The 23,006-nt window shown below is 46.9% G+C and overlaps 8 protein-coding genes across 8 annotated transcripts; 5 read left to right on the forward strand and 3 right to left on the reverse strand.

The window, feature by feature from the left end:
• Positions 1-1,119: 1,119 nt before the first annotated feature.
• Positions 1,120-5,164, reverse strand: N7484_008157 (uncharacterized protein; the record flags this gene model as incomplete). The annotated part of the gene is made up of 4 exons (XM_057118544.1): positions 1,120-3,295; positions 3,343-3,404; positions 3,498-5,011; positions 5,083-5,164. The coding sequence occupies 4 exons, from the start codon at positions 5,162-5,164 to the stop codon at positions 1,120-1,122; spliced, it is 3,834 nt and encodes a 1,277-aa protein (XP_056971579.1).
• A 588-nt stretch (positions 5,165-5,752) lies between these two features.
• On the reverse strand, positions 5,753-6,781 carry N7484_008158 (uncharacterized protein; the record flags this gene model as incomplete). The annotated part of the gene is made up of 3 exons (XM_057118545.1): positions 5,753-5,982; positions 6,035-6,134; positions 6,185-6,781. The coding sequence occupies 3 exons, from the start codon at positions 6,779-6,781 to the stop codon at positions 5,753-5,755; spliced, it is 927 nt and encodes a 308-aa protein (XP_056971580.1).
• A 236-nt stretch (positions 6,782-7,017) lies between these two features.
• N7484_008159 (DUF3723 domain-containing protein) lies at positions 7,018-10,264 on the forward strand (the record flags this gene model as incomplete). Its single annotated transcript, XM_057118546.1, has 3 exons — positions 7,018-7,435; positions 7,483-7,781; positions 7,841-10,264. The coding sequence occupies 3 exons, from the start codon at positions 7,018-7,020 to the stop codon at positions 10,262-10,264; spliced, it is 3,141 nt and encodes a 1,046-aa protein (XP_056971581.1).
• Positions 10,265-11,862: 1,598 nt separating this feature from the next.
• Positions 11,863-12,654, forward strand: N7484_008160 (uncharacterized protein; the record flags this gene model as incomplete). Its single annotated transcript, XM_057118547.1, has 2 exons — positions 11,863-11,882; positions 11,931-12,654. The coding sequence occupies 2 exons, from the start codon at positions 11,863-11,865 to the stop codon at positions 12,652-12,654; spliced, it is 744 nt and encodes a 247-aa protein (XP_056971582.1).
• Positions 12,655-13,624: 970 nt separating this feature from the next.
• N7484_008161 (uncharacterized protein) lies at positions 13,625-14,848 on the reverse strand (the record flags this gene model as incomplete). Its single annotated transcript, XM_057118548.1, has 3 exons — positions 13,625-14,173; positions 14,227-14,323; positions 14,376-14,848. The coding sequence occupies 3 exons, from the start codon at positions 14,846-14,848 to the stop codon at positions 13,625-13,627; spliced, it is 1,119 nt and encodes a 372-aa protein (XP_056971583.1).
• A 1,728-nt stretch (positions 14,849-16,576) lies between these two features.
• N7484_008162 (uncharacterized protein) lies at positions 16,577-16,876 on the forward strand (the record flags this gene model as incomplete). Its single annotated transcript, XM_057118549.1, has 1 exon — positions 16,577-16,876. One exon carries the CDS (start codon positions 16,577-16,579, stop codon positions 16,874-16,876), a length of 300 nt encoding a protein of 99 aa, XP_056971584.1.
• Positions 16,877-17,705: 829 nt separating this feature from the next.
• Positions 17,706-19,976, forward strand: N7484_008163 (putative dynamin GTPase; the record flags this gene model as incomplete). Its single annotated transcript, XM_057118550.1, has 3 exons — positions 17,706-19,127; positions 19,315-19,701; positions 19,794-19,976. The coding sequence occupies 3 exons, from the start codon at positions 17,706-17,708 to the stop codon at positions 19,974-19,976; spliced, it is 1,992 nt and encodes a 663-aa protein (XP_056971585.1).
• Positions 19,977-21,407: 1,431 nt separating this feature from the next.
• Positions 21,408-22,753, forward strand: N7484_008164 (uncharacterized protein; the record flags this gene model as incomplete). The annotated part of the gene is made up of 2 exons (XM_057118551.1): positions 21,408-21,811; positions 21,862-22,753. 2 exons carry the CDS (start codon positions 21,408-21,410, stop codon positions 22,751-22,753), a joined length of 1,296 nt encoding a protein of 431 aa, XP_056971586.1.
• Positions 22,754-23,006: the final 253 nt, after the last annotated feature.

A 23,006-nucleotide genomic window follows, 5' to 3' on the forward strand; every position in this document is an offset into this window, starting at 1 on the left:
TGTCGCAACCAGTCTGAAATCGATAAATCTTGAGCCAATGTGATCAATTCTTGCTGCAACCCCCATTTAGAACCTTTACTGCCACCCCGATTCACGTTCACTGCAACTTGTTTTCCAGACCACAGCGACACCCTTTTACAGCTGCCGGGTATGCTTTTCTGGAAGTGCTGCATCCACTCGTTTAGCGTGTCTATCGACGTTGTCTGACAGGCCCTTGCTGATGGCGGCTTGCGATCGCGCGGTATTAAGTGCCGTTGACTGCATTCTAGGGAGCTGTGCTTGCGGGGTAGCCGTCCTCTTGGGTCGCGGCCCTGGCCTGTTCCTGGGCCAAGACCAATAGTTTATGTTCTTCACGCAAAACACTATGCTCATTTCTAGCACAGCTGGTAGCCAGATCAGTAGAATCACAGAGCGGAGGAGACGAATGAACGATAATCTGAAGGAAATCATGGATCAGCTGAGTCTGGTGTTGCAAATGGTGGCATGGGCTGGCTACGCCTGATAGGTAGCGGTGGCTGGTTTCCTCGATATTTGGGACTCGGATCAGATATTGTATCCTGTATTTGTCTGTTTGGAGGAGTATTTGCTGGCAGCGTGGGATTGATCAACTGACATCTAGACCCTTATCATTTCCTAAAACCTTTGCCATTACTTAATAATGCCTTGATGTTATGCGAAGTTGCGATGGAAAGGCTTCATTTATAGTTTATGGTTTAGACAAATATCTAATGCTAGCTTTCTACTCCTTTCTAGCCTTCCAATTGGCTCGGGATAATTTTCGTCTCTTTACTATCTACGACTTTTCCGAACTCCATTATGCATGAGGCTCTACTCTTTAAGGTTACTCTAACCCTAAGCCACATTTTTGGCAATTATTCAGTACGGTAATAATTTGTATAAGGGTAGCTATCGTGTCGCGGCTCTATGAGTTTGCCCTGTTTGGAGCCAGTCACTTGCAAATAAATCAGACAGACTAGTTGGCAGGGTATTTAGTCGGTCGTCTGGCGACCTTTCGAACCTCTATTCTATTGAATCTCTTTCTGGAAATCATCGTACAAGCTGCTCAAGTTAAAATGAATGTAGGAAATGTACTGGGACCTGAAATAAAATAAACATTCATCAAAGGGGAGGGACAGGACTCTTTGCAAGCACGAGAAACATCACAAGACCTGAAGAACAAGCGATGGCCAATTTGTTTGCAGAAATAGCCAAGAAGGAAGAAGTAGTTGGTCGATATTCGGCAGGCAACCAAAGGAGGTTGACTCCATCATAGGTTATCCAGGAATGATCACCATTCAAACCATACCCATATTGATCTGGCAAGGTCGAAGTATTATGAACCGACATGATGGTACCAGTGAGACTTATATCAAATGTACCGACTGAAGTATGCAGATGACCAAATTTGCTTTCATCAAATTGAATGAAGTAGGGGGAGCTGATGTGGAGTATTGATTCGCATTGACTGGTGGTCAAATCCCAGATCCTGACAGTGTCATCAAAAGATGCCGATGCGAGTCGGCTTCCATCTCGCGACCAGGCGATAGAGTGGACCGAACCACTATGCCCCTCAAGGATTAACGCACACTTCCCGGTGGCTAGATCCCAAATCCTGATAGTCTTGTCATCTGACCCTGATGCAAGCTGGCCTTGATCTTGCGACCAGATAACTGAGCGGACGAAATTGCTATGCCCCTCAAGGTTTAACGCGCACTGGCCGGTGGTCAAATCCCAGATCCTGACAGTGTCATCAAAAGATGCCGATGCGAGTCGGCTTCCATCTCGCGACCAGGCGATCGAGTGGACCGAACCACTATGCCCCTCAAGGATTAACGCACACTTCCCGGTGGCTAGGTCCCAAATCCTGATAGTCTTGTCATCTGACCCTGATGCAAGCCGGCCTTGATCTTGCGACCAGGCAATCGAGTGGACTTCACCGCTATGCCCCTCAAGCTTAAACGCGCACTGGCCCGTGGTCAGATCCCAGATCCTGACGGTCTTATCATAGGACGCTGATGCAAGTCGGCTTCCATCTTGTAACCAGGAAATTGACGTGACCAAATGATTATGTCCCTTAAGGGTTGACGCGCATCGGCCGGTGGCAGGATCCCAGATTCTGACGGTATTATCATCTGACACTGATGCGAGTTGGCTTCCATCTTGGGACCAGGTAATCGAGTAGACCGAACTACTATGCCTTTTGAGGGTTGATGTGCACTGGCTAGCGGCTGGGTCCCATATCCTGATAGTCTTATCACTGGACGCTGTTGCAAGTTGGCTTCTATCTGGTGACCAGGCGACCGAGTGGACTGAGTCGCTATGTCCCTTGAGGATTGACGCGCACTGGCCAGTGGCTAGATCCCAGATCCTGACGGTGCTATCATCTGACGCTGATGCAAGACGGCTTTCATCTTGCAACCAGGCAATAGAGGTGACCGAACGGCCATGTCCCTTAAGGGTCGACATACACTGGCCGGTAGCCGGATCCCACATCCTAACGGTGTTATCCCTGGACGCTGATGCGAGTCGGCTTCCATTTTGGGACCAGGTGATTGAGGTGACCGAATGGCTATGCCCTTCAAGAGTTGAATTATACTGGCCTGTTGTTAGATCCCAGATAATAATAGTCTTGTCACTAGACGCCGATGCGAGTTGGCCTCCATCTGGTGACCAGGCAACCGAGTGAACCAAGTCGCTATGCCCCTCTAGGGTTAACGCGCACTGGCCGGTGTCCATATCCCAAATTCTGACGGTCGTATCATAGGATGCTGATGCAAGTTGGCTTTCATCTTGCGACCAGGTAATTAAGGTGACCGAACGGCTATGCCCCTCTAGGGTTGATGCACACTGATTATTAGCCGTATCCCAGATTTTAATGGTACCATCCCAGGACGCTGATGCTAGTCGTCTTCCATCGTGCGACCAGACGATCGAGGCGATCAAATCGCTATGCGCCTTAAGGGTTGACGTGCACTGGCCGGTGTTCAGATCCCAGATTTTAACGGTGTCATCCCAGGACCCTGATGCGAGTAGGCTTCCGTCTGGCGACCAGGCAATTGAGGTGATCAAACCCCTATGACCCTCAAAGGTTGACGCGCACTGGCCAGTGGCTGGATTCCAGATCCTAATAGTTGTATCCCTGGATGCTGATGCGAGTCGGCTTCCGTCTGGCGACCAGGCAATCGAGCGAACCGAGTCGCTATGGCCCTCTAGGGTTTGAAGACATGCACTCCAATCTTTGTCTAGTAATGGCTCATTGACAATCCAATCCGGTCTCTCCTTTTGATAGCATATTCTAGTTATGCTCAACATAGGGCTAAATATGAGAGATGAACTGTATACTTGAAGAGGACTACTTTCAATTGCTGGCCTGTGGTATCGAACGAATCGGGAGGCGTCTTGAACTCGATTTATAAGCCTAGGTGATTGTTTTTTTCCCTAAGATAGTAGTTCCTATGTTAGAAATAAAGGTATTATAAATATAAGCGATCACTTACCTGAAGTAAGACTTCGAGCTTAAGAATAGCTGCTATACCCTGTGATAGGCTTCCTAGAATGCTCAAGGCTTCCAGCCAGTGAAGGTATTTCTTCTCTAGAAATGTACCCACATACCCTCGCTTGTCGACATTAATACCATCGTTATCATAGCAGCCGCTATGTTGAAGATGGTCAACCCAGTAGACACATGCATATTTCACAGCCGCCAATGGATTCGGACTGGGTGGGATGACTTTCTCAATTAGGAATCCAGGATACTTAAGTTGAAAGATATCACGCCGAAGTGTCTTAAACAAGGCCTCTAGACAACGAGAGAACACCGTATTGTGTTCAGCTTCAATACCTCCAGGAAAAATCGTGTTTTGCGTCTCTGTAAGCAGAAATTCCTTTGCAGACTGATGGACGAAAATAATAGTGTCTTCGCGTACAGTCAAAAAAGAGCCACAAATCGCGATAACCTCTAATAAGGCTTCGGAGTCACCAGATAGATCATTAGGTAGCTCAACAAGAGAGACTAGTTCGTCAAACGTGATAGGCCGATACACGGTAGACATAACAGCCAGTATTCGTTTACAGAGCTCAGCATCTTCCGAGTGGCAAACCTGATCGATCATCCGACCGTACAAGGCGTTCAGTCCAGGAGGAAACGCTTCCAGCTTTGTAAGAGCGTGTCTCCGCGATGTTCTATCAAGATCTTGACAGACTAATGCCACCCAAAGGAAAGTGTCCTGCGATTTTGATAATAATAAGTGGTGAATTATATCTCGAGTCTCATCGCTATACTTTTTAACTCTCGCCAAATGGCGAACCTTGTGTTGAATGAATTTCCTCACGGCTTCCGATATACACGCCTCATTCAGCTCTAATGAGATTTGTGTGGCATGGGTAGTGTCAAGACGCTCTTCGATATCAGGCCAATTACGGCTTGAGACAATCCACTTAACCTGTGGACAAGTAGACGAGACTCGAGTTATCAAGTCAAGAAGGGAAGGTAGGCCAGCTTTGCATTCATCTAGCGCATCGATAATCAAATATGTGGTCCGTAAGGTCGGGTCTTTCAATATATCCATGAAGATCCCCAAGAGGGCATTCCATGCGTTTATGTCCTCGAACAGTGCTTTTCCGGCGTGGTCATATTGATGCTGTATATAGGAGAGAAGAGATGGCCGCTTCTTGACAAGCAAGTATATTAAGCCACGGAGAACAGCCGTGGCATTATTGATCCGCACGTCGGTAGCTTGGCAAAAAAAGAACGATATATTCGCAGTACCCTCAGATGTTCGTTGTAGCTCATCGATGATACCACACAGGAGCATTGTCTTGCCTTTGCCCGGATCACCCCTGATCCAGAGGAGACAGTTGCACTGGTTATTTTGCCATTGCTGAAACTCCTCGCTATCGAAAATCCAGTATGAGACTTTGAGCAGGCCTCCGCTGGTGTTCTGAATACGATCTTTGTCATGGTGAGGATCAGTGGTCCGCAGATCCCGCAGGCACGCCTGATTCAATGATGCTTCAGATTGTACTTAGTTAGGCATTCACACCGATTAGTCACGCTCTTTCAGAGTTTTGAGGCCCACTCACGGAACTGATTGGTGATATGACCGAGGTTCTGCCCAACTTGGAAACCAGAGTTTGGACCGTCATATGATGTCGTATATGCCATTATTGCATCAGGTGAGTGTGCTTTTAGAAGAGATGTTTGCAAGCATACGGCTGACACGTCAAGGTACCCCGCTGTCAGGTGATCTACTAAGCGGCATTAGGAAGAAAGACGCGTTGTTTGGGACCAGCTTCTCCATCTTTTGGAAACGAAATAGTTATGTGTATTTTTCTTCATTGGGGTATCTGTGGATTTTCAGCATTGTCTACCTTAGAAAAAAGATGGAATACTATCAATATTGCAGTGGTGCGAGGGGCATCGAGAAATGCGATATCAATCTTACGGCTATTTCCAATAGCTTACATAGTATCTCATCATCTGGTTTGACGTTACAATACGTTTCGATTGTTTGGAGTTGGCTAGCCCAGGAATGGACTAGTGTGTCTCAAATGGAACACTTTGCCATCCATCGACTTGCTCTGCAATACCTAGTCACTGTATACATGCTCTTCCAACCAAGGTTTCCACGAGTAGAATGTACGAGCAGATATAAGGGCAAACCAAACAAGGCACATTAGGTCCCCAGGACACGATCGAATTTCCGTCAGCAACGGTTGCTAGAACACAATGAGGAAAGAATTCCAATTTTCTTCAGAGATAACTCACTTTCTTCAACTCCTCAAATGAGCTGGCCGAAGTGGTGGCGGAGAGGAACTCGATGGCAGCGGGGCAAATTCTCCAGCATTCAGGATTGTCAATACCGACGGCCCCGTCGTCCTTGACGTATTTCTGCATCAGCTCCATCATTATCTTTGAAATGGGAGCCAGGTCGCTGGTTTGGATTTTATCTGCTTGTCGGACGACACAACACTCAAGGCGTGCTACTGACCGCGTTAACTCTTTTCCTGGAGATGTAGTTGTATATCTGCTTACCGATCCTAAGCTCGCCACTGAGGCTTATAAGTACACTGGAACAATCCAAGTATGTATGACGAAAGCCTTGAGCGACCAGGTATGATACTCCGTTGAGCAACTGGGCATGTTTAGCCAATCGGTAGGCGTGAGTAAAATGGGGAAACAAACCTGAGACATCAAGGAAGCCAATTGATTTGGTTTGGGGTATTGCTTGCAAGCTACGATATGATCCAGCGTGAGTGGATCAAACTCGCTAGTTGTATACAAGGCATCTGCAGTCCGAAAACATTCTTGAACGGAGGCCACATTATCATGTTTCATGGAACGAAGAATTTGCAAGACGCGGTCAGCCTCCTTGAGAGAGAATTGACGAATTGCGCGTACGACGCGCTTTCCTTTGAAGCGCAAACATACCGCAACAGTGCCGGCTAGATCACATTCGTAACCTTTCTCGAAAGTGTCCCATGGAGACTCGTGTCGTTGAATTATGTCCGGGCTGGTGTCATTCTCTAGTTTGCTTGTTTCTTGAGTTTCTTGAAGAGCTGGGAGGCGTGGCGAGCGTCTAGTGGCCATCTCATGAGCATCTAAAAGTGAGGGCGCTGTGGGCCTCTTTGTTGAGCGAGTGACGGGCTGAAGAGGCCCTGGCTTCAACTTGGACTCAAGTGGTGGTGCTGTGTTTCCTTGACCTTCGAGTAAAGATTTCTGCACGAGGGCAACCTGGTAAGGTTGAACTCTTGTGACTCGCTTCTCCTTATTTGACTTCATGACGAATTTGCTAAATGTGTAATTTGAATATGGCTTCTACAAAAGATAAAAGGGAAATACGAGGAGAATAGTGTGGTTTTAAATGGGACCTAACTTGTAGAGTGGGCCGCTGCGGGAGGGGTCTTGCAGGTGCTACCGCAGCGGGTGGAGTTGAGAACAACCTATAAATTTCAATGGAAAGCTTCAACCATCTCACTCTAGTGGGAATTTTCCTCTGCTTCCATGTGTATTCCTCAATGTCTCGGGCTTTGTTTTCCGAAGAAGAGGTGCGTCTGGCCACCGAGCGGCGCGTAAAGTATATTGGAGCAGCCAAAGTCAGCATCAGTCAAATTCAGTTCGAACCGCCTTTGCCTCGGGATCTGGATCTCAAAAACCTGGACCGGCTTCGGACTGTTTTCCGTAAAAACAGCTGTCGTCGACTGGATGTCAGTAATCATGTCCCTGCAGTCGTGTCGCAGCAAGATCTGACCGACGCGTTGCGGAAGGCGAACGTTACACGCCAGTCGCTCCTGACCAATGATGCCCACCAACTACCAAGGCTTGCCTTCATGATGGGACAACTTCAGGGCCTCCACGGCCGACACCGCTTGCAGGTCGGGGCAGAGGTTCTTCCTCCGGCTGATCGCTGGTGGACAGTAGACCTTTATATGGATGGTATGTCGAGGATCATGTACTTATTTCCCTACTAATACTTACTATAGATATTGGCGACGACTTAAGAACTTCTCTGGTGGAGGAATATGCAAACCAGAAGAAGCCAACCGACGGGGAGATTTATCGCAAGATCCGACAGTACGAGGGTGATTACGATGAAGCATTCAGAGAGCGATGGCTTGTACGTTTATCACGCAGCAACCAGGAGAAGTTGAATCAATTAGACAATCGCAAAAACCGCCATCTCCGACGTGCTTTTGATAGACTTCTCAAAATCCCTGGGCTGTGGCCTGGCGGGATGAGGATCAGTGTGCTTCATCGGCTGATAGCCTCGAGCTGCGTGGAAGTGAGTTGCTAAAGCAGATTGTTTTGCATTCGCTAACAGAATCAACTACGCTATTACAGGAAACCATCAACTACCTTGAACATATTTGGGAATTCTGGTCAGCCCTGGTTTCCTCGGATCGTGCTTCAATGAAGAAGATCGACCAGGACACAGTCGAGCGTCTGCAGTTGCTGGCACCAGGGAAATGCCACAGTGACGCGAAAATAGCCTGTGGGCTGGTATTGAGTGGTCAGGCATTTGCTGAATTCGGTGACGAAGAGAGAAGGCTTATTTGGGCGCGAATGCAGAGCTTTGACGGCCTAATCCCATCATTGTACACCTTTTTCGAAGATTTCAAATACTTGGAAAGCTGTGCTCATTGTATCAAGCGCCTATTTGGTCCATCCAGCAGCTCTGTTAGGGAGACCATGAGCGCGATGTTCATTCCCTGCCTGGAGGAAGGCTTATTGGGGTCGGCAGCGGCAGATTGTATTGTTCAGACTTCAGAGTCTACATTTCGCCGCCAGCCGGCGACGGATATGGAACGTCTCGAGACGGCTTATTTACAGGTGTGGCTCTACACAATGAGACATTATCCTTTGATGCCCCCCGATTCGAAGAAGAACTGCGAGCTCTTGGCAAAAGCAGCCCGTGCCAAGCCTGATGAGCGAGCAATCTATGAGATGGCCGAACTCGCTCGCCAACTTGGGTTTCGGTCTAAAGAGATTGACGCGATCGTTGACAGCTCTCCCGACTATCAGATCGCACGCTCCGCTCTTTTACAAGCCAGAAAACCCAGTCGATATCGATACAACAACCAGCAATTCGATCTTCTTGTTAGTCGAATCGTGAGTTGCTTTGCCGAAGCAGTTCCTGATCAACCTCATGTGTCGCACGATCTGCTGGCAGATAGCGCCATGACGCTGCAGGTGCGCTCCGGGATGCCCCAAATACGGACCCATGAGCAAGACAGCCCTCTCCTGTTCTTCGATCGAATGTGTGTTGATATTGCGGCGGCCGACACAATTACCAGCTTTTACGTTCGGCGTTGTGTCTATTTCGCATTCTTCGGGAAGTCCGCTCGGTATGTGCCCGCCAACCAGGCACGGGAAGCTGATGAGGATGAGGGTCAAGGAATGGGAGATCAGCCTCGGTCGCCATTATTTGTCCAGGAGGATGGACCAACCGGTGTCGATGAGTCGGCTTTGCACACAGCTCCAGCGAGCGAAGCGCTCCAAAACGGACAGCAACGGCGGACCATGGAGCACCAGCGGCCACCAAGGAGCCGGGATGGGCGGGAAACCTTGCAGCATCGCACTGTCGAGAGGGACCGAGAGGCCATGGAGCTGGACTTACTCGGCTCAGAAATGTCGGACCAAGATATGTTAGACCCAAGCAATCCCCCCAGTGAAGGACAAGCTCTACCTGCCCTATTGGATGAGTCAGCGCCGACCGGACCGGCGATTGCCCCTACGAATCCCCGCCATGGATTATTAGACATGGAAGGTGAAGATGCCAGGAGCGATTGCACAAGAGTTTCATTTGAAGCGATCTCGCGGGAGCCGAGCCTTGCAGAGAGAGGAATGACCGAAGCCACAGACCGACAGGATGTTTTCGGAGATCGGACGGCGATTGATCATACCGCACGGGTTATTTCCGCAGGGTCTGCGTCTGAGGTTGACAGGTTGATGAATATTGGCGAACCTGACAGTAATCCGGGATTGGATATGTTGATTGCTGATTTAAGAAAAGCTCAGGAAGAGGAGGAACGATTGGAAGAAGGATCAGAGTCCGAGTGGATTGACGACGAGTTAGGACTCTCCAGTGAAACACATATGCTTCCTGATCAGCCTGAGCGGTCCATTCAACCTGAGGATAGGCAAAGTCCATCACCATTGCCGCCGCTGCGCGATGAGGAGCCGACTGACGAGTCGACGGAATCAGTGCACACGGATGTGGAGCATCCTGCGGCTGTTGCATATACCCAAGAACTGCAGTCAGCTCCCATTCCTGCGGAACGGTCAAAACCCTCGGGGAACTCCAACCTATCAACACCAGTCACCGACAGCCCCAGTCAGGCTTCACCACAGCATGATCATGTGGCCTCAGTAACGGAACAAACGAAACGTCGAACGTCGCGAGAAGCTGTTGAGATTCACTTCTGGTATTTTGAGCGAGAGCAGTGGAGGCGGTCGGACCGTCTTCGAGTGAATCCGGCAGATACATCGTCAGTGGAGCGACTTGCGGATAAATATTTTCGGAAAAACTATTCACTGTATGATTTTCATCTCCAGGACGTCAGACCTGCCCAGTGCTATCAGGCAGCCATCAACGAAGGCAGGAATGCCATATTTATGATCTCTCAATATGAAGAGCAAAAGCTTATCGCCGAAGGCCGACTTGCCAAAGATAGACAACTTGTTACGATGGCTGCCCAAGCCTTGGACCGGGCAGAAGATACACCACAGTCACCTGACCGTTCAGTAAAGCCTAGGAAGTCATGAGAGCCCTTTTAGAACAGACATAGGCCTGTGTAGCCCATAGTGGGAGCCCGCGAGAGATGTGAGCCATGTCGGCCGGTGAGAGACATCTTGAGAGACTGGCAAAAATGAGAGCCGAGTCTTGTGTGGAATACGGGACTGTGCAGAGCGTATCATGAATGGAATCATGAGAAGACGTTAATAAAAGCTTGTTATTGGGTAGATCATCTTAGAAAGTATGAACACCTAAAAGCTTGGGCACAGGACCTGTCTTTCGAGAGGGTCAGGGTCATGAGAAAATCCTCCTGAGAGGGAAACCGTCACAGGACGGCCTATTGAAGATAGTACACGACATAGAAGCTTTTACGTCATATGAGCTGGCTCTTCGTACTACTTCTCTCCCAATTCCAACGTTCTAGGCCTAGATCTGTACTGAGATAGTCTCAAGAAACCAGGGGGGATGGCGGTACTTAGAGCCACGCTAACCCAGGGAAATTTGATTTCATTGGGCCATGCTAGAGTGGGTCCCGCAGTGTCCTTCGATCCGGCGTGGCCATACAGGGCAGAAGTAACTTATCAGGAACCTCCATAGTTCAAGAGGTCTTCCCGTCGCCTGCCACTGCGCCCCGTTGGGGCCCACTTCTCCACTGAGTGCGTTTCATTGGCTTGTTCCCATCGCGTTGAGGTGGTGCCTCAGTGGGTTGGATGATCAGGATCAAACCTTGAAATCGGCACGGGCCAGAAGCCGCCGGGTGTTCAATGAATTTCGCTCTTTTTGTATTCAGATTTCGTTTGCCCATTATCCTCACAGCGGAAGGAATACAGGACATTTCAAACAGGATTTCTCGAAATCGCCTTCACCAGAACACAACTCAAAGCAATCATTAATTGACGGGTTACAATAATTTAATGATCCATATTCAATGCACCTTGTATGGTATTGCGTGTCCATCCGTTGGGCGAAATGACGGTTATAAAGGCCCTTCGAATGTTGAGGGGTAATCAACGGATACTGTACAGCGCTAGGTACGAGATATTTAACGGCGGCCCTCTTGTTTCTGTGGCCTGCATAATTGATAATTTGCGCTAAAGACTTGGCAGTGGGGCCCGGAATGAGGTTGCCAGTCTGTACTCCGTAGTAATCAAGGGAATTCTGAGAAAGTCATAAATTGCATGCTTCTTATTTTACATCAAAATAAAATGCAATATGGCAAGAAATGTTCCAAAGCCTAAGATAGACCCATTTCGTGTTACTGGGAGGCCTGATTGAGAAATGTCAGGATCAGATCCCAGGAGCAAGTCAGTCGGTACTTTAAAGCTCCTAGGAACTAAAGGTCAATTTCAAATTTAGAGTACTCTTATTGGTCTGCTGTCGCAATCGGTGGAGATATCCTTCCGCAGTGGATACCGCCGTGGCCTTTAGATGAGGGTGTGGCAACGCCCTGCGGACACTAAACAGCGGCCCAAGATAAATTGAGGGCCTCCCCGGCTATATAAGGAGCCACAAAATTCCTCTCTCTTCTGTGAGATGGGCCGGCTACCAAGGTATTTCCTACCTTATTATTTCCCTTGAACCACGCTACCACCCGCTTAGATATATTTCTCAAATACCACCTTACATGATGCCGGCCGCATATCACACGTAAGTTCCTTTATACTTGTACAAAATTTGGCTGTTAAAGCTATATAGATTGATGCAATCTGGTCTTGATCATATTTTCGTTGGCAAAAGCCGAAAGCAGTTTTCAATTCACAAAGCACTTAGAAGTTCCTTCCCGAAAAGGGCCCTTGAGCCGAAGATGATTAAGGCTGTTGATGAAGAAGTTTTTGGACGCTGCTGTGAGTTTGTATACTCAGGAGATTACTCTGTTCCTCCACCCATTACAAAATCTTCCAAAAACGATGACCTGCAGGGAAGAGACATTGAAACACGAACGCAGAAGGTGGCAAAAAGATGGGACCCTTCTCATTTGACTTGGAATATCTTCTCTCCAAAAGGATTATCGCAGAATTATGATAGGCTGCTGCAAAAGCTTGACCACCCTCCACGATCAAAATTTGTAAGGGAGTTAAACAATGACCCTTTCACTAGCTACGCAGCAGTATTTTTGAGTCACGCTGAAATCTATTGTTTTGGAATCAAAACCGGCTGGCGTTCCCTGGCTGCTCTATCTGCCTATCGGTTGCTGCGATTGCTTGAGGATTTCACGCTGTTTGAGGAACGGACGGAGGACATCGTTCAGCTATTGGAGTTTGTGTTCGAGGATAGTGAGCATATGATAGATTTGGAAACATTGTTGCGGGAGTACATAATCTGGAATGTGGAGATGATGATGCGAAATGTCGATTTTAGAGATTTCCTGGAGCGAAACCCGATGTTAGAACAGACTGTCTTCCGTGCGATGTGGGAGTAACGTCTATTTTGGTAACTGAAAACTCTGTGGTTTGTACTTTACCTTGATTCATTTGCTGATATCGATTTTGTATCTCTGGTTTGTGGGGTCTAATGCAGTGGGAAGCAACGCCTTCGAGCGTCTCCGCCAGTCAACCGCTGTCAGTTGGTGTTTTGCTGAATTATTGACAATGTTTGATCTCTATGGATCGCCTATCATTTAATTTCGACCAGCATTCTTTTAGTCATACTAAAAGAAGATAAGAAAATCCTTCTGGAGGCTGACAGATGCAATAAGTGTCAAATTCAAAGTTTGCCATATGCGTTTCTAAAGCTCGTGCAAAGACCTCACAGCAAAGACTTTTTACCTGACTATCACTGATATATATTATCAGCAGGACATCTTCCACTCACCCGCGGTAAGCAACCGCCCAAAGCGACACCAGTTCAGCCAGAATGTCCTCAATAAGTGTAAAATCAGTCAGAGAATGCAGATAGGCCTTGAGAGAAATATCGCAAACATTGATCATAGCTTTGAGATATATACTAACTTTCCGTCCCTCCTCTGATGCTGGCGGACTGCAAAATTAGGTTAGGAACAAGATCAGAGAAGTTCAACGACCCGCCGGCGAAATCATCGGTGCCCTTACCTTTTTTCTGGATGATTTTGATCGGGTCAGTTTCCGATTATAAGTCCTATAGTATAGAGCTTTGTTCATTTGATGCTTCGGAGAAACCCTCAAATCAATTCAAATGGATAACCAACGATGATCAGAAACCACTACGACTATCCTAATATCCCATATAAAAAGACCAGGAAATACAAAGCATACAGCGTAAGTAACCCCCCAATTAGCCTCTTTCTCTGACTCTCTTGACTTGGTATTCTGCCTCAATAGCCCCAGAAACGGATAAGGAATTCGATGCGCGCAAAACATAGCCAGGATGCACAAATTCTGAGGTGGCGATGACTGAAAAGGCTGGGAAAGTGACTATTGATGTCCCCAATCTGTCAGTCCCCAACCCCCCGTTATTGAGACTCCTTCATCAAGTTCATATTCTGGCGAGTTCAAGCTCGCCTTGCCATCAGCCAATGCGACAATTCGCCGAGGGCTCCTTTGTACCGCTCTCCATATATCAAATGCGTCTCGTAGCAACGGATGTAACTCCGTTTCGAAAGACCTTATATCATCGAGAAGCGGTCGCAGCTTGGAAGTAATACGGTCGGAAATACCAGCAATTTTCGTTTCTTCTAGCTCCTGCTGATCGTGGGAGTACACAATTGACGACACCGCTCTCATGATAGCCTCTTGCAATGGTTGACACTTTGCCATCGTGTCCCAGTCTGGCTTTGGCGAGATTGGATTGAGCCAAATGGTGTAACTTGGCATGGGTACGAAGACACGAGTCACTAATTCCCTCGTGATAAGAGCTTCCAAAGTTGCGACGCGGAGATTTTTTGAGGCTATGCTATCTGAGATAGGTATTGGTCTCTCATAACTCATGAATTCTGAGCTGACAAGTAGTCTGAAAGTTTTGTCCTTAGACTAAGTCAGCATTGTGCTTCATTGATTCGTCAACAGAGGTTACATACTTGATTCACATCTAGAACTTTGTCATCAGAGCAACCAAGAAATGCCGATTTTGCAACCGAGTGTAGTTCCATAGCAAGGCCATCAAGTCTATCCGAGCTTCGCAATGAATGAGCGATGTTTCTGAAATGGGACTTCTTGACAGACTTACAAGTGGTCATTCAATTCCACAAGGCCAAGGGCTGATGTGAGGCTTTTGTGCTCATCTAAGCTTGCGGAGAGTTGTCGCCTCTGTGATTCGAGCTCCCTTTCCAGTGACAAACACCTCTGGGTTGATTGTTCAGAATCTGAGCGCGAAGTAGCTACGTTCCCTTTAGCTTCCTCCAACTTCGTGTTCATCTCAAAAAGACTGGACTTGTGCTTTTCCAGAAGACAAGTAAGCCGCTTTTCAAATTTCTCTATCATCTCCTGGACAAAGCAGTTGAGCCTTTCCTCCTCCTTTTTTGACTGTTGCAACTCTACATGCGACTCAGCCAACTTGACCTTAGACTTGGCATTTTCTTCCAGAACGTCTTCAACTTGACCAATCATTCTTGCGTAAGGTGCCATCTCGTTGACAGCGATTTGGAGCTTCTTCCATTGTTCCAGGAAGTAGGTAAGCTTCTGATGACTCGCATCTGACATTTGGACTTCGGATGATTTATGAAAGGCTGAGGGAAAAACATTATCCAGGGCAGGATGGTAAAGTGAGACTATTTATCTTCCAGCCAGACCTACATAATATGTCGCTTTATTGAATATCCACCCCAGGAGATCGCCGGCCCGCTTACTCGGCTCACAAGGCATGAAACATCTCGCGTTGGGAGGTCCAATTTTGGCCACATGTGCGTGCGCTGTACAGCTGGAGTCATTGCCATAGGTCATGAGGCACTTCGTGCTGGCGGAGGGGTGCTCCCATCCAATGTATCTAAGCGCTAACCCGTTGGCGAGCAGGGTTAAATACGCTGAACCATGGTTCAGAAGAGTACCAATCCTGCTTTGAAACGCACCCTTTCGACTTTGCCTCATCAATTAAATCAGGTGCTTTTGATAGGGCTGTGGGATAAGGCGGCTCAGTGCCGAGCTGAATTGGCACATAGCAGCAATTTTCCGTGACACACATTGCTTACTGATTAGTTCTAAGGGATAAACAGCAGTCCGAGTAGCAGATTTCCCATGTTGATAGTAAGATATGCGCCCGTGATGTGTACAAACCATTCATACGCTCTCTGACTAGAACTGGCTTTCCAGATACAAGTCGTCGATTGGTCTGCGGAAGGTTATCGTCGAGCGCCTCCACCCACGAAAGGCGCCTTGGTACGGGTAAAGCGGCTACTCTAAATATCTTGGTTGGCTGATGTTATGCAGCGGCTGCGTTCTTGCGCACGGACATGTTGCGACGCAAGCTGCTGGACTAGGAATGTCGTGGTTTACGCTGATTGGCTTACCGGGCCCTGATATGGCGGGGTCTATCTATAATCAGGGGGCCATTGAGCCTCATCTCCCGCATCTGTAGGTGTTTAAGGAATGAGAATCAGGCATGAGAATCTGTTTGCTAATCTTGACTATCTATACGCTATATGAAGGCCTCATATTATTCCAACTGTGTGAAGATGTCAGTGTAGAGACTCCATCTTGATGCGGCGGAAGATTCAAAACTGTGCCCCAGCTCGTACGGGTAGTGCCGGCGCGTATGGCTGGTGATCAACAAGTACTTTAGATCACCATATGACTCCTTTTGGAACTTGCTCCAGAGATATGCATAACCACAAAGGCCAATACGCGCCGCCACAAGGCTTTAAAAATAGTGTCCAAACAGTCTATCTTTTCAATCTTCTACCATCAATTTGAAGCTCACGCATTCAGCCATGTCTAGCAATAGCAGCTGCATTCAAAAAAGCACATGCGCCGACAGCCCCCTTTCAGTTACGGGTAGCATTATTGGAATCGTGACTTTTGCATACGTAATTTTGATCACGATTTTTTTCTATCTCTATCAATTCGCCAGAGCGGGAAGGGATAAATCAATATTTTGCAGGCGTCTAGAAAGTGAATTGCATTCTTTGGATTTGGCAATCAAGCTCTTGAAAATTTGCTCTGCAGTGATTCCAGACACATTCCATTCAGATCTTCACTACGGCCTCAAGAAAGCGGCCGACGCTAGCATGCTGTTACACCGGCTTGCTAAATCAGAAACACTGGAAATTCCACTTCGACGGCAATTTCTTCAAAGTGCGCTTTTTGTAATAGGTAAGGATGAACTGAACGCAGCCTTTGCAGAAGCTGTAGAACAACGTCCTCAGCTTGAAGGGATATATCAAGGGGTTATTACTAGGTATAAGCACGCTATATGTTAAGAGGAGATATTTTAACATGCATGTTGTTAGTATCCTCTGCACCGAATTTCCGAAACAGAAGCCTCTAATCAAACAACAACGCAAGATGATGCACATTCAAATGCTGATTGAGCGAACCATGCTAGCCCTCCATATTGATACAGATGAAGGCTTGGCCAAAGCAAGCGGGACAAATGATTCATTTTCTGAAATGGATGCAATTGATATGCTTGACATATATCTACGTCCTCCCACTCGATGGGACCCACCAGGCCACCGCGTCAAGCGCTCTGATAGCCAATATGACCTGCGTATCAGGCCATGGCTTGGAATTTAAAGGCGTTGGCAAACATCAAGGGAAATGTCACATTCCGGGTACATGATTATTCCTGCAAATTCTCCTCTCTGACCGGGTACCTATTTAACCATACCATATACCATCTGCTCTCTCCATGGTGGCGGGGCTGTGCCAGATATACAAGCATTGCTTCGTGATTGGAGACCTCGTCATTTGAACAACTTCTATCTTATTTTTTATTTTTTATTTTTTCTTTTTCCTTTCTCTTTTTTCTTTCTTTTTTTGCTTCATAAGTACTCAACTCAATATGTCTTAATCAAGAAATTTGTACATTCCTGGCCAAAAGTCAAGCCAGGGCAAATTGACCATATCGAAGGGAGAGCTTGACATGATCGTCATTATTATTGATCCTATCGCTGACTTATCAGCCAATAGATGGGGACTAAACGATGTATTGACGACGTTCTTGGTCAGACTATTACAAACAAGGCCCTTCCAAGTAAGGTTACATTTGCATGCCTTCCTTCGGTGGAAAAGACTAACGTCTGTTCATCCACAAGAATTCTCCATCCATTCCAGTCTCCCAAGCGTAGCGAAATTTGCCGGACTACTACAAATTACACTAAACCCCAGCATTTAGGGAATACAATTGGTTGTTCTTCCGTTCTCAGTCGCGGCAGATTGCCAACCCTTGCTTGCAGTTACAGTCAATCTGATTAGGTCTTTTGGATGTTGGCTCATAATGCATCCAGCAATTATCGAGCAGGAAAAGAGATAAATAGCACAAGTTGGCCACGAAACAAACCAGCCTGGCTATCAAGGTCACCAAATTATCTCTGAATTTATCACCAATTGTACAATAATCCAGATGCGAAGTACCATGCCTCTTGACGAGGACGGGGGTACAAGTGATGTGGACAGAGGGAGGGATAATCCAGGCCTGAGCTCTGCGAAAACATCCAAAAGACTGAATCAGATTGACTGTGTTCGAGCCAACGGGGTTGGCGATCATGTTGCGCTACCCCAGCTGGCAGTGTGTGGTGATCAATCCGCGGGAAAAAGCTCTGTTCTCGAAGGTATCACCGGATACCCTTTTCCTCGAAAAGACGGACTCTGTACACAATTCCCCACCGAGATAGTACTGCGCCATGATCTTCAAGCCAATTCTATGACTGCAAGCCTTCTGCCGAGTCAATCTCGTTACCCCGAGGAGAAGAAAAAGTTCGCAGGGTTTCAACGAGAATTTCAAGATTTCAACGAATTGCCAACTATAATCCGCGAGGCCTCTGAATATATGGGTATTCGAGGATTCAGCAAACTTGCTGATGCACCTGGCTTTGCTGCAGACGTCCTTAGACTCGAATTGGTCGGCAATACCGGGCTTCATCTGACTCTGGTTGATCTGCCAGGGCTGATATCGGTCTCCGAGAATGAAGAAGACGTTGAGATCGTGCAAGGGCTGGTTGATTCATATCTGCAAAGTTCTCGCACAATAATACTTGCTGTTATTCCGGCCAGCAGCGATGCAGAAACCCAGCGCATTATTCAACGGGCGCGTCATTTTGACAAGGTGGGTGTGAGGACTGTAGGGATCATCACGAAACCCGACCTCATCAACAAGAATACGGAAGAAAGAGTGGCTCGGTTGGCAAAAAATATGGATCGTACCAAGTTGAATCTTGGCTTCTTTCTCGTCAAGAACCCTTCGCCGGATGAATTAGTGGACGGGATCAGTTTTCAGCAGCGCCATCGGGCGGAAATAGAGTTCTTTTCCAGTCAACGCTGGAAAGCCCAAGGAATAGATTCTACGAGAATTGGAATGAACAATTTACGTTCGTTTCTGGAGGATTTGCTGGATAGCCATATTGAGCGAGAATTGCCCAAAGTTCAGCAGGAGGTCCGACGTCTACTACAGCGGGTTGATGATGATATAATTGGCCTCGGGATGGAGAGGTCGAACGCAGCGCAAATTCGAGTATTCCTCACTCATATCAGCACCGAATTCTATGGAGTTATCAAGAATGGTCTCGAGGGTAATTATGATAGCTGGGACGGCGAGTTCTTTACAAGTGGACCTGAGACTTGCCGACTACGAGCTGCGATTCATAGAGAAAATGAGCGCTTCGCTCACTACATGAGAACCCATGGTCAACGGAGGAAAATCGTTACTTCTGGGATCGATGATGAAGTGGAAGAGGAGAATGAGGACGAAAGCAAGAAGGAAATTGAGGAGGATCAAAACAAAGAGCTTTTGGTTACAGAGGAGGATATGTTTTCTTGGATCAAAGAGGTGAGCCAAAAGTCGCAAACAGGAAGGTAGTCGCTTATGATAATAGATGTATCGCCAAACCAGAGGTCGCGAGCTGCCAGGAAATTACAACCATTCTCTTCTTCAACGTTTGTTTCACATCCAATCATGCCGCTGGAGAGAAATTTCTCGAGCTCACATTGAGTCTGTTGTGAGCTTGGTGAATCAGTTTGTGCGCCAGGCCTTGAGGTTTGTGGTGAAAGATGCTGGTGTCCACGATAAATTGCACAAAAACATCATGGCTGCAGTTAATAAGAATACCGGCGATGCACACGAAGAACTCGCCAAGCTCATACAAGATGAAAGGGGTCACCCAATTACCTACAATCACTATTATACCGACAACATTCAGAAGGCGAGACATGACGAAGCGAAGGAGAGCATTCGAACTTCCGTCAGAAAAGCAGCTGAATCGGATTGGGGTGGCAATGTTCACTTCAGCAATAATACCCATGAAATGAATCGAATGATTCTAGCTCTGCAGAAACGCGTGGAGGTGAATATGGTTGACAGAGCTTGCTCCGAAGCATTGACCGATCTGAATGCATATTACAAGGTGAGTTATTTACTTGTCCCACCAGTCAGCCTGGTTATAACGCAATATTTCAGGTGACCATGAAAACATTTGTGGATAATGTTTGCCGACAGGTAATTGAGAGGCATATTCTGGCCAAATTAGGAGGCGCATTTCACCCAACAGTTGTGAGTAATTTCTCAGACGAGGAACTAATGCGTCTTGCTGGTGAGTCACAGAGCACTAGTCGTCAACGTATTGAGACAGTGCAATTGAAAAAGAAACTGGAGGCAAGTCTACAAGAATTATCCACTTAGTCATCCTTTTCGGTCTTCTGAGCCTCTCCGGGTGGGGTTTTCTCCCACAGGGTTTTCCCCCATCCCCTCGCGAATGCGGGAGCAAGTTCGTCTTTTTTTAGTGGACGACGGCTGGAAATGTTTTTTGTTGGGCTATTTTTTTTTAATCATTTGTCCTTAGTTGATTTGATGTTCGATATTGATGCTTCTACTTGCCGGACCCCAGGTATTGGAATATTGAGATTTATTTGTTCAGCTCTTCGCCTAACTCATATATGTAGGTAAGGACGTCTTCTGTAAGGTTGAATACAGTGTGTCTCACGAATCGCCCACATCAGGTACGCCTAGTCGTAAAACACGTCAATTATAAAGGCTCGTGCATCTCTCCCGCAAGAAGAAGAGGCGCGCTCTTTCACCTCGCTCCGCTGGGTCCACTTTTGGACTGCTGCTGAATTACGTTGATTCAGTTCCCACCTTCATCCCGCCATAATTACCAACGTAGTCAGGGTCCCGTTCCTGGGGTATCGTTCTAGTCACCCTGCTGGCCAGAGTCTCTAGACGATCATCTGACAAATGACACGTAACAGGACTAAATTGCGATTCCTGGAGGCCACGCGAACAGCAACTTAAGTCCTTTATGACTGTGAATTTTATGGTTCATCTTGTCATCATCTTCAGCATAGCAAGTTCCTCCTTCTGGCTGATATCCAAAATGGTAGTGATCATGTCTTTACTAGTGGGAATAAGCATCAGTATAAGGTAGTCGCTGTGAACCGGTCAACTAGTGCATTGCCTTTAAGGTGGCGCTCAATGGTGCGCTCGTTTTAAGGCTGCTACATTAAACCTAAAATATCCTCGAAAGATATCATCCAATGTCTAAACTTCACCGCTCAAAAGAACACAGTTGCTGAGGAGTTGGCCTCACTGGTAATCTATTATGTCTCTTACAGATTCAATTGTCAATCTTACTTAGTAACTTCATTCCAACTAAGCTTGGCGACAGGAAATATACGACCTGTCCCTTAGTCGCAGTCAATTCTTGATGATTCCAAGTGTCCCCATTTAACTGTCCAAAGTCACACCAGAAACTCCAGTCATCGATTACGAACCGCACACCACTGAGGTCCGTCACGGTTGAATGAACATCTTTAGCGTGCCGTTGAAAATGCGTGACTTCCGCAAAGTTTTCATCACTAAAGGATCATGAAAGCATATTTACCATCCTCGGTCGTGATAGCGTATTGGTACTGGATCACATGACAGACACGTCAGCTACAGCGCGAAATCAACCTATCATATACGCCAGATTTGCAGGCTACGACCCATGCTGGTCTTGGCGTTTCCCCCACTTCTCCTCTTTGTCCTCTTTTCTCCTTCATCTTCCTCACCATACTTTGTTCTGGATTATACCATATCACACGTGTTACGAATAGAAGCTCGACACCAACGGCAATGGCTGATCCTTTAAGTATAACTACTTCGCTGTTAGCTGTGATTACAGCTGCCGTTCAGTCAACCAACAAGCTCCATGAAACTATCAGACGCTTCAAAGACCGCGACAAAACATTGGCCAGACTTCAAAATGAAATTTACGACCTTGTCTCTATACTGAACTCTCTGGAAACTTTAATCGACACTGAGGTATCAATTATGTCGCTCCTCAAAGGTCCCATTGAGAGGTGTACCCACATATGTCGAGAGTTTGAACAATCTATGGAGACCTTTGCCCGCAAATCCAAGACAGGTTTTCGAGATTGGACTAAAATGGAGTTCATGAGAGGCGATATTCATGAATTTATGGATACGATATCTGAGTATAAATCCACGATCTCGGTCGGCTTGGGTACCTTTACTATGTCTGTCAGTCCGTCTCCCACTCCTTTAAACTTCACTAATATCCCTTCAGACAAAATGCCAAAGTCTCCCAAAAAGCCCTTCAGGATTACAACGAGATGATTCAGGACACGATGTATAACCTCGAAATTCACCTACAGCGAGTTGACGAGAAACTTGCGCGATTGACCACCGATACCACAACGATGTCTAACTCAACCTTTGACCTGAAAGACGAAAAAGAAGTAACTAGACAATGCCTTCGTATCTGCGAAGATGCGAGTCACTATATCAAATGTTTGGCGGATCGAGAGCCGGCTCTTCTTGGCCAGGGCCAACAAGACACGGCTAAAGACAATACACAAAATCAGTTTGCAGCACAAATGCTCACACGCCAGGCCTTGCATGAAAATCAAGATAATTTTGCTACGATCATCGGTCAACTTCGAAGTCGCTTAGAAACCCTTGTGTTAAAAAATGACCCCAGTGACGAAAATGAGAGATCGCGTTTACTGAGTGATATCAATACTTCTAAGCAATGCCTAGAAGTCTGCAAGATCGCAAGCGAAGTTTCCATTCGAAAGGAATATAGAATCGGGGAGGTTGTTGCAGATGGTGATAGCGATCAAGTTGTGGTGAATACTTTAGCGGATCTATTTGATGTCAAGAAAGCGTTATCTCTAGGTAACTCAGCACAGCTGGTTGGTTCCATGACGGAAGGAGCACTCCGAGACTTGACCGAAAAGCGATACAACAGCCGGTTTGGAGCTTTACCCCAAATTACCGATGCTAGGGACCCTACAGCCCCTTTAGCAGAGGAGACCCAAAACTTTAGGCAGCCTCATCCAACTTCGAAAAGCCTTGAAGAGGAAATTAGCAGGCCGAGAGTGAGGTACAACCATTCTTCCAATGAAGTGAGGAAACGATCTGCGCGAGAGGAAAACGAACAGCGTACATGTCAATAAAGCTACAAAATACAAATATTGGGGTATGGCATTCATATATATGACTCTAAAAAAGGTCTGTAGTGAAGGAGATCTAGGTCCAGGTGCCTTAGCAGAAATGTCAAGCGTAGATGAGCAAGTGTCGCACGATATAAGTTTGAATCCACCAAATAAGCGATGGCTGGCATTGCCGCTGGTTTCTTCGGGACACTTCGTCTCCACCATCCCTCGACTTTATTTTACGAGTATGATTCAGACATGAAACACCAAAAAG

Source organism: Penicillium longicatenatum (assembly GCF_028827895.1).
Source record: "Penicillium longicatenatum strain IBT 33135 chromosome Unknown contig_4_segment0_segment0, whole genome shotgun sequence".
In the NCBI taxonomy this organism is placed as follows: Eukaryota; Fungi; Ascomycota; class Eurotiomycetes; order Eurotiales; family Aspergillaceae; genus Penicillium; species Penicillium longicatenatum.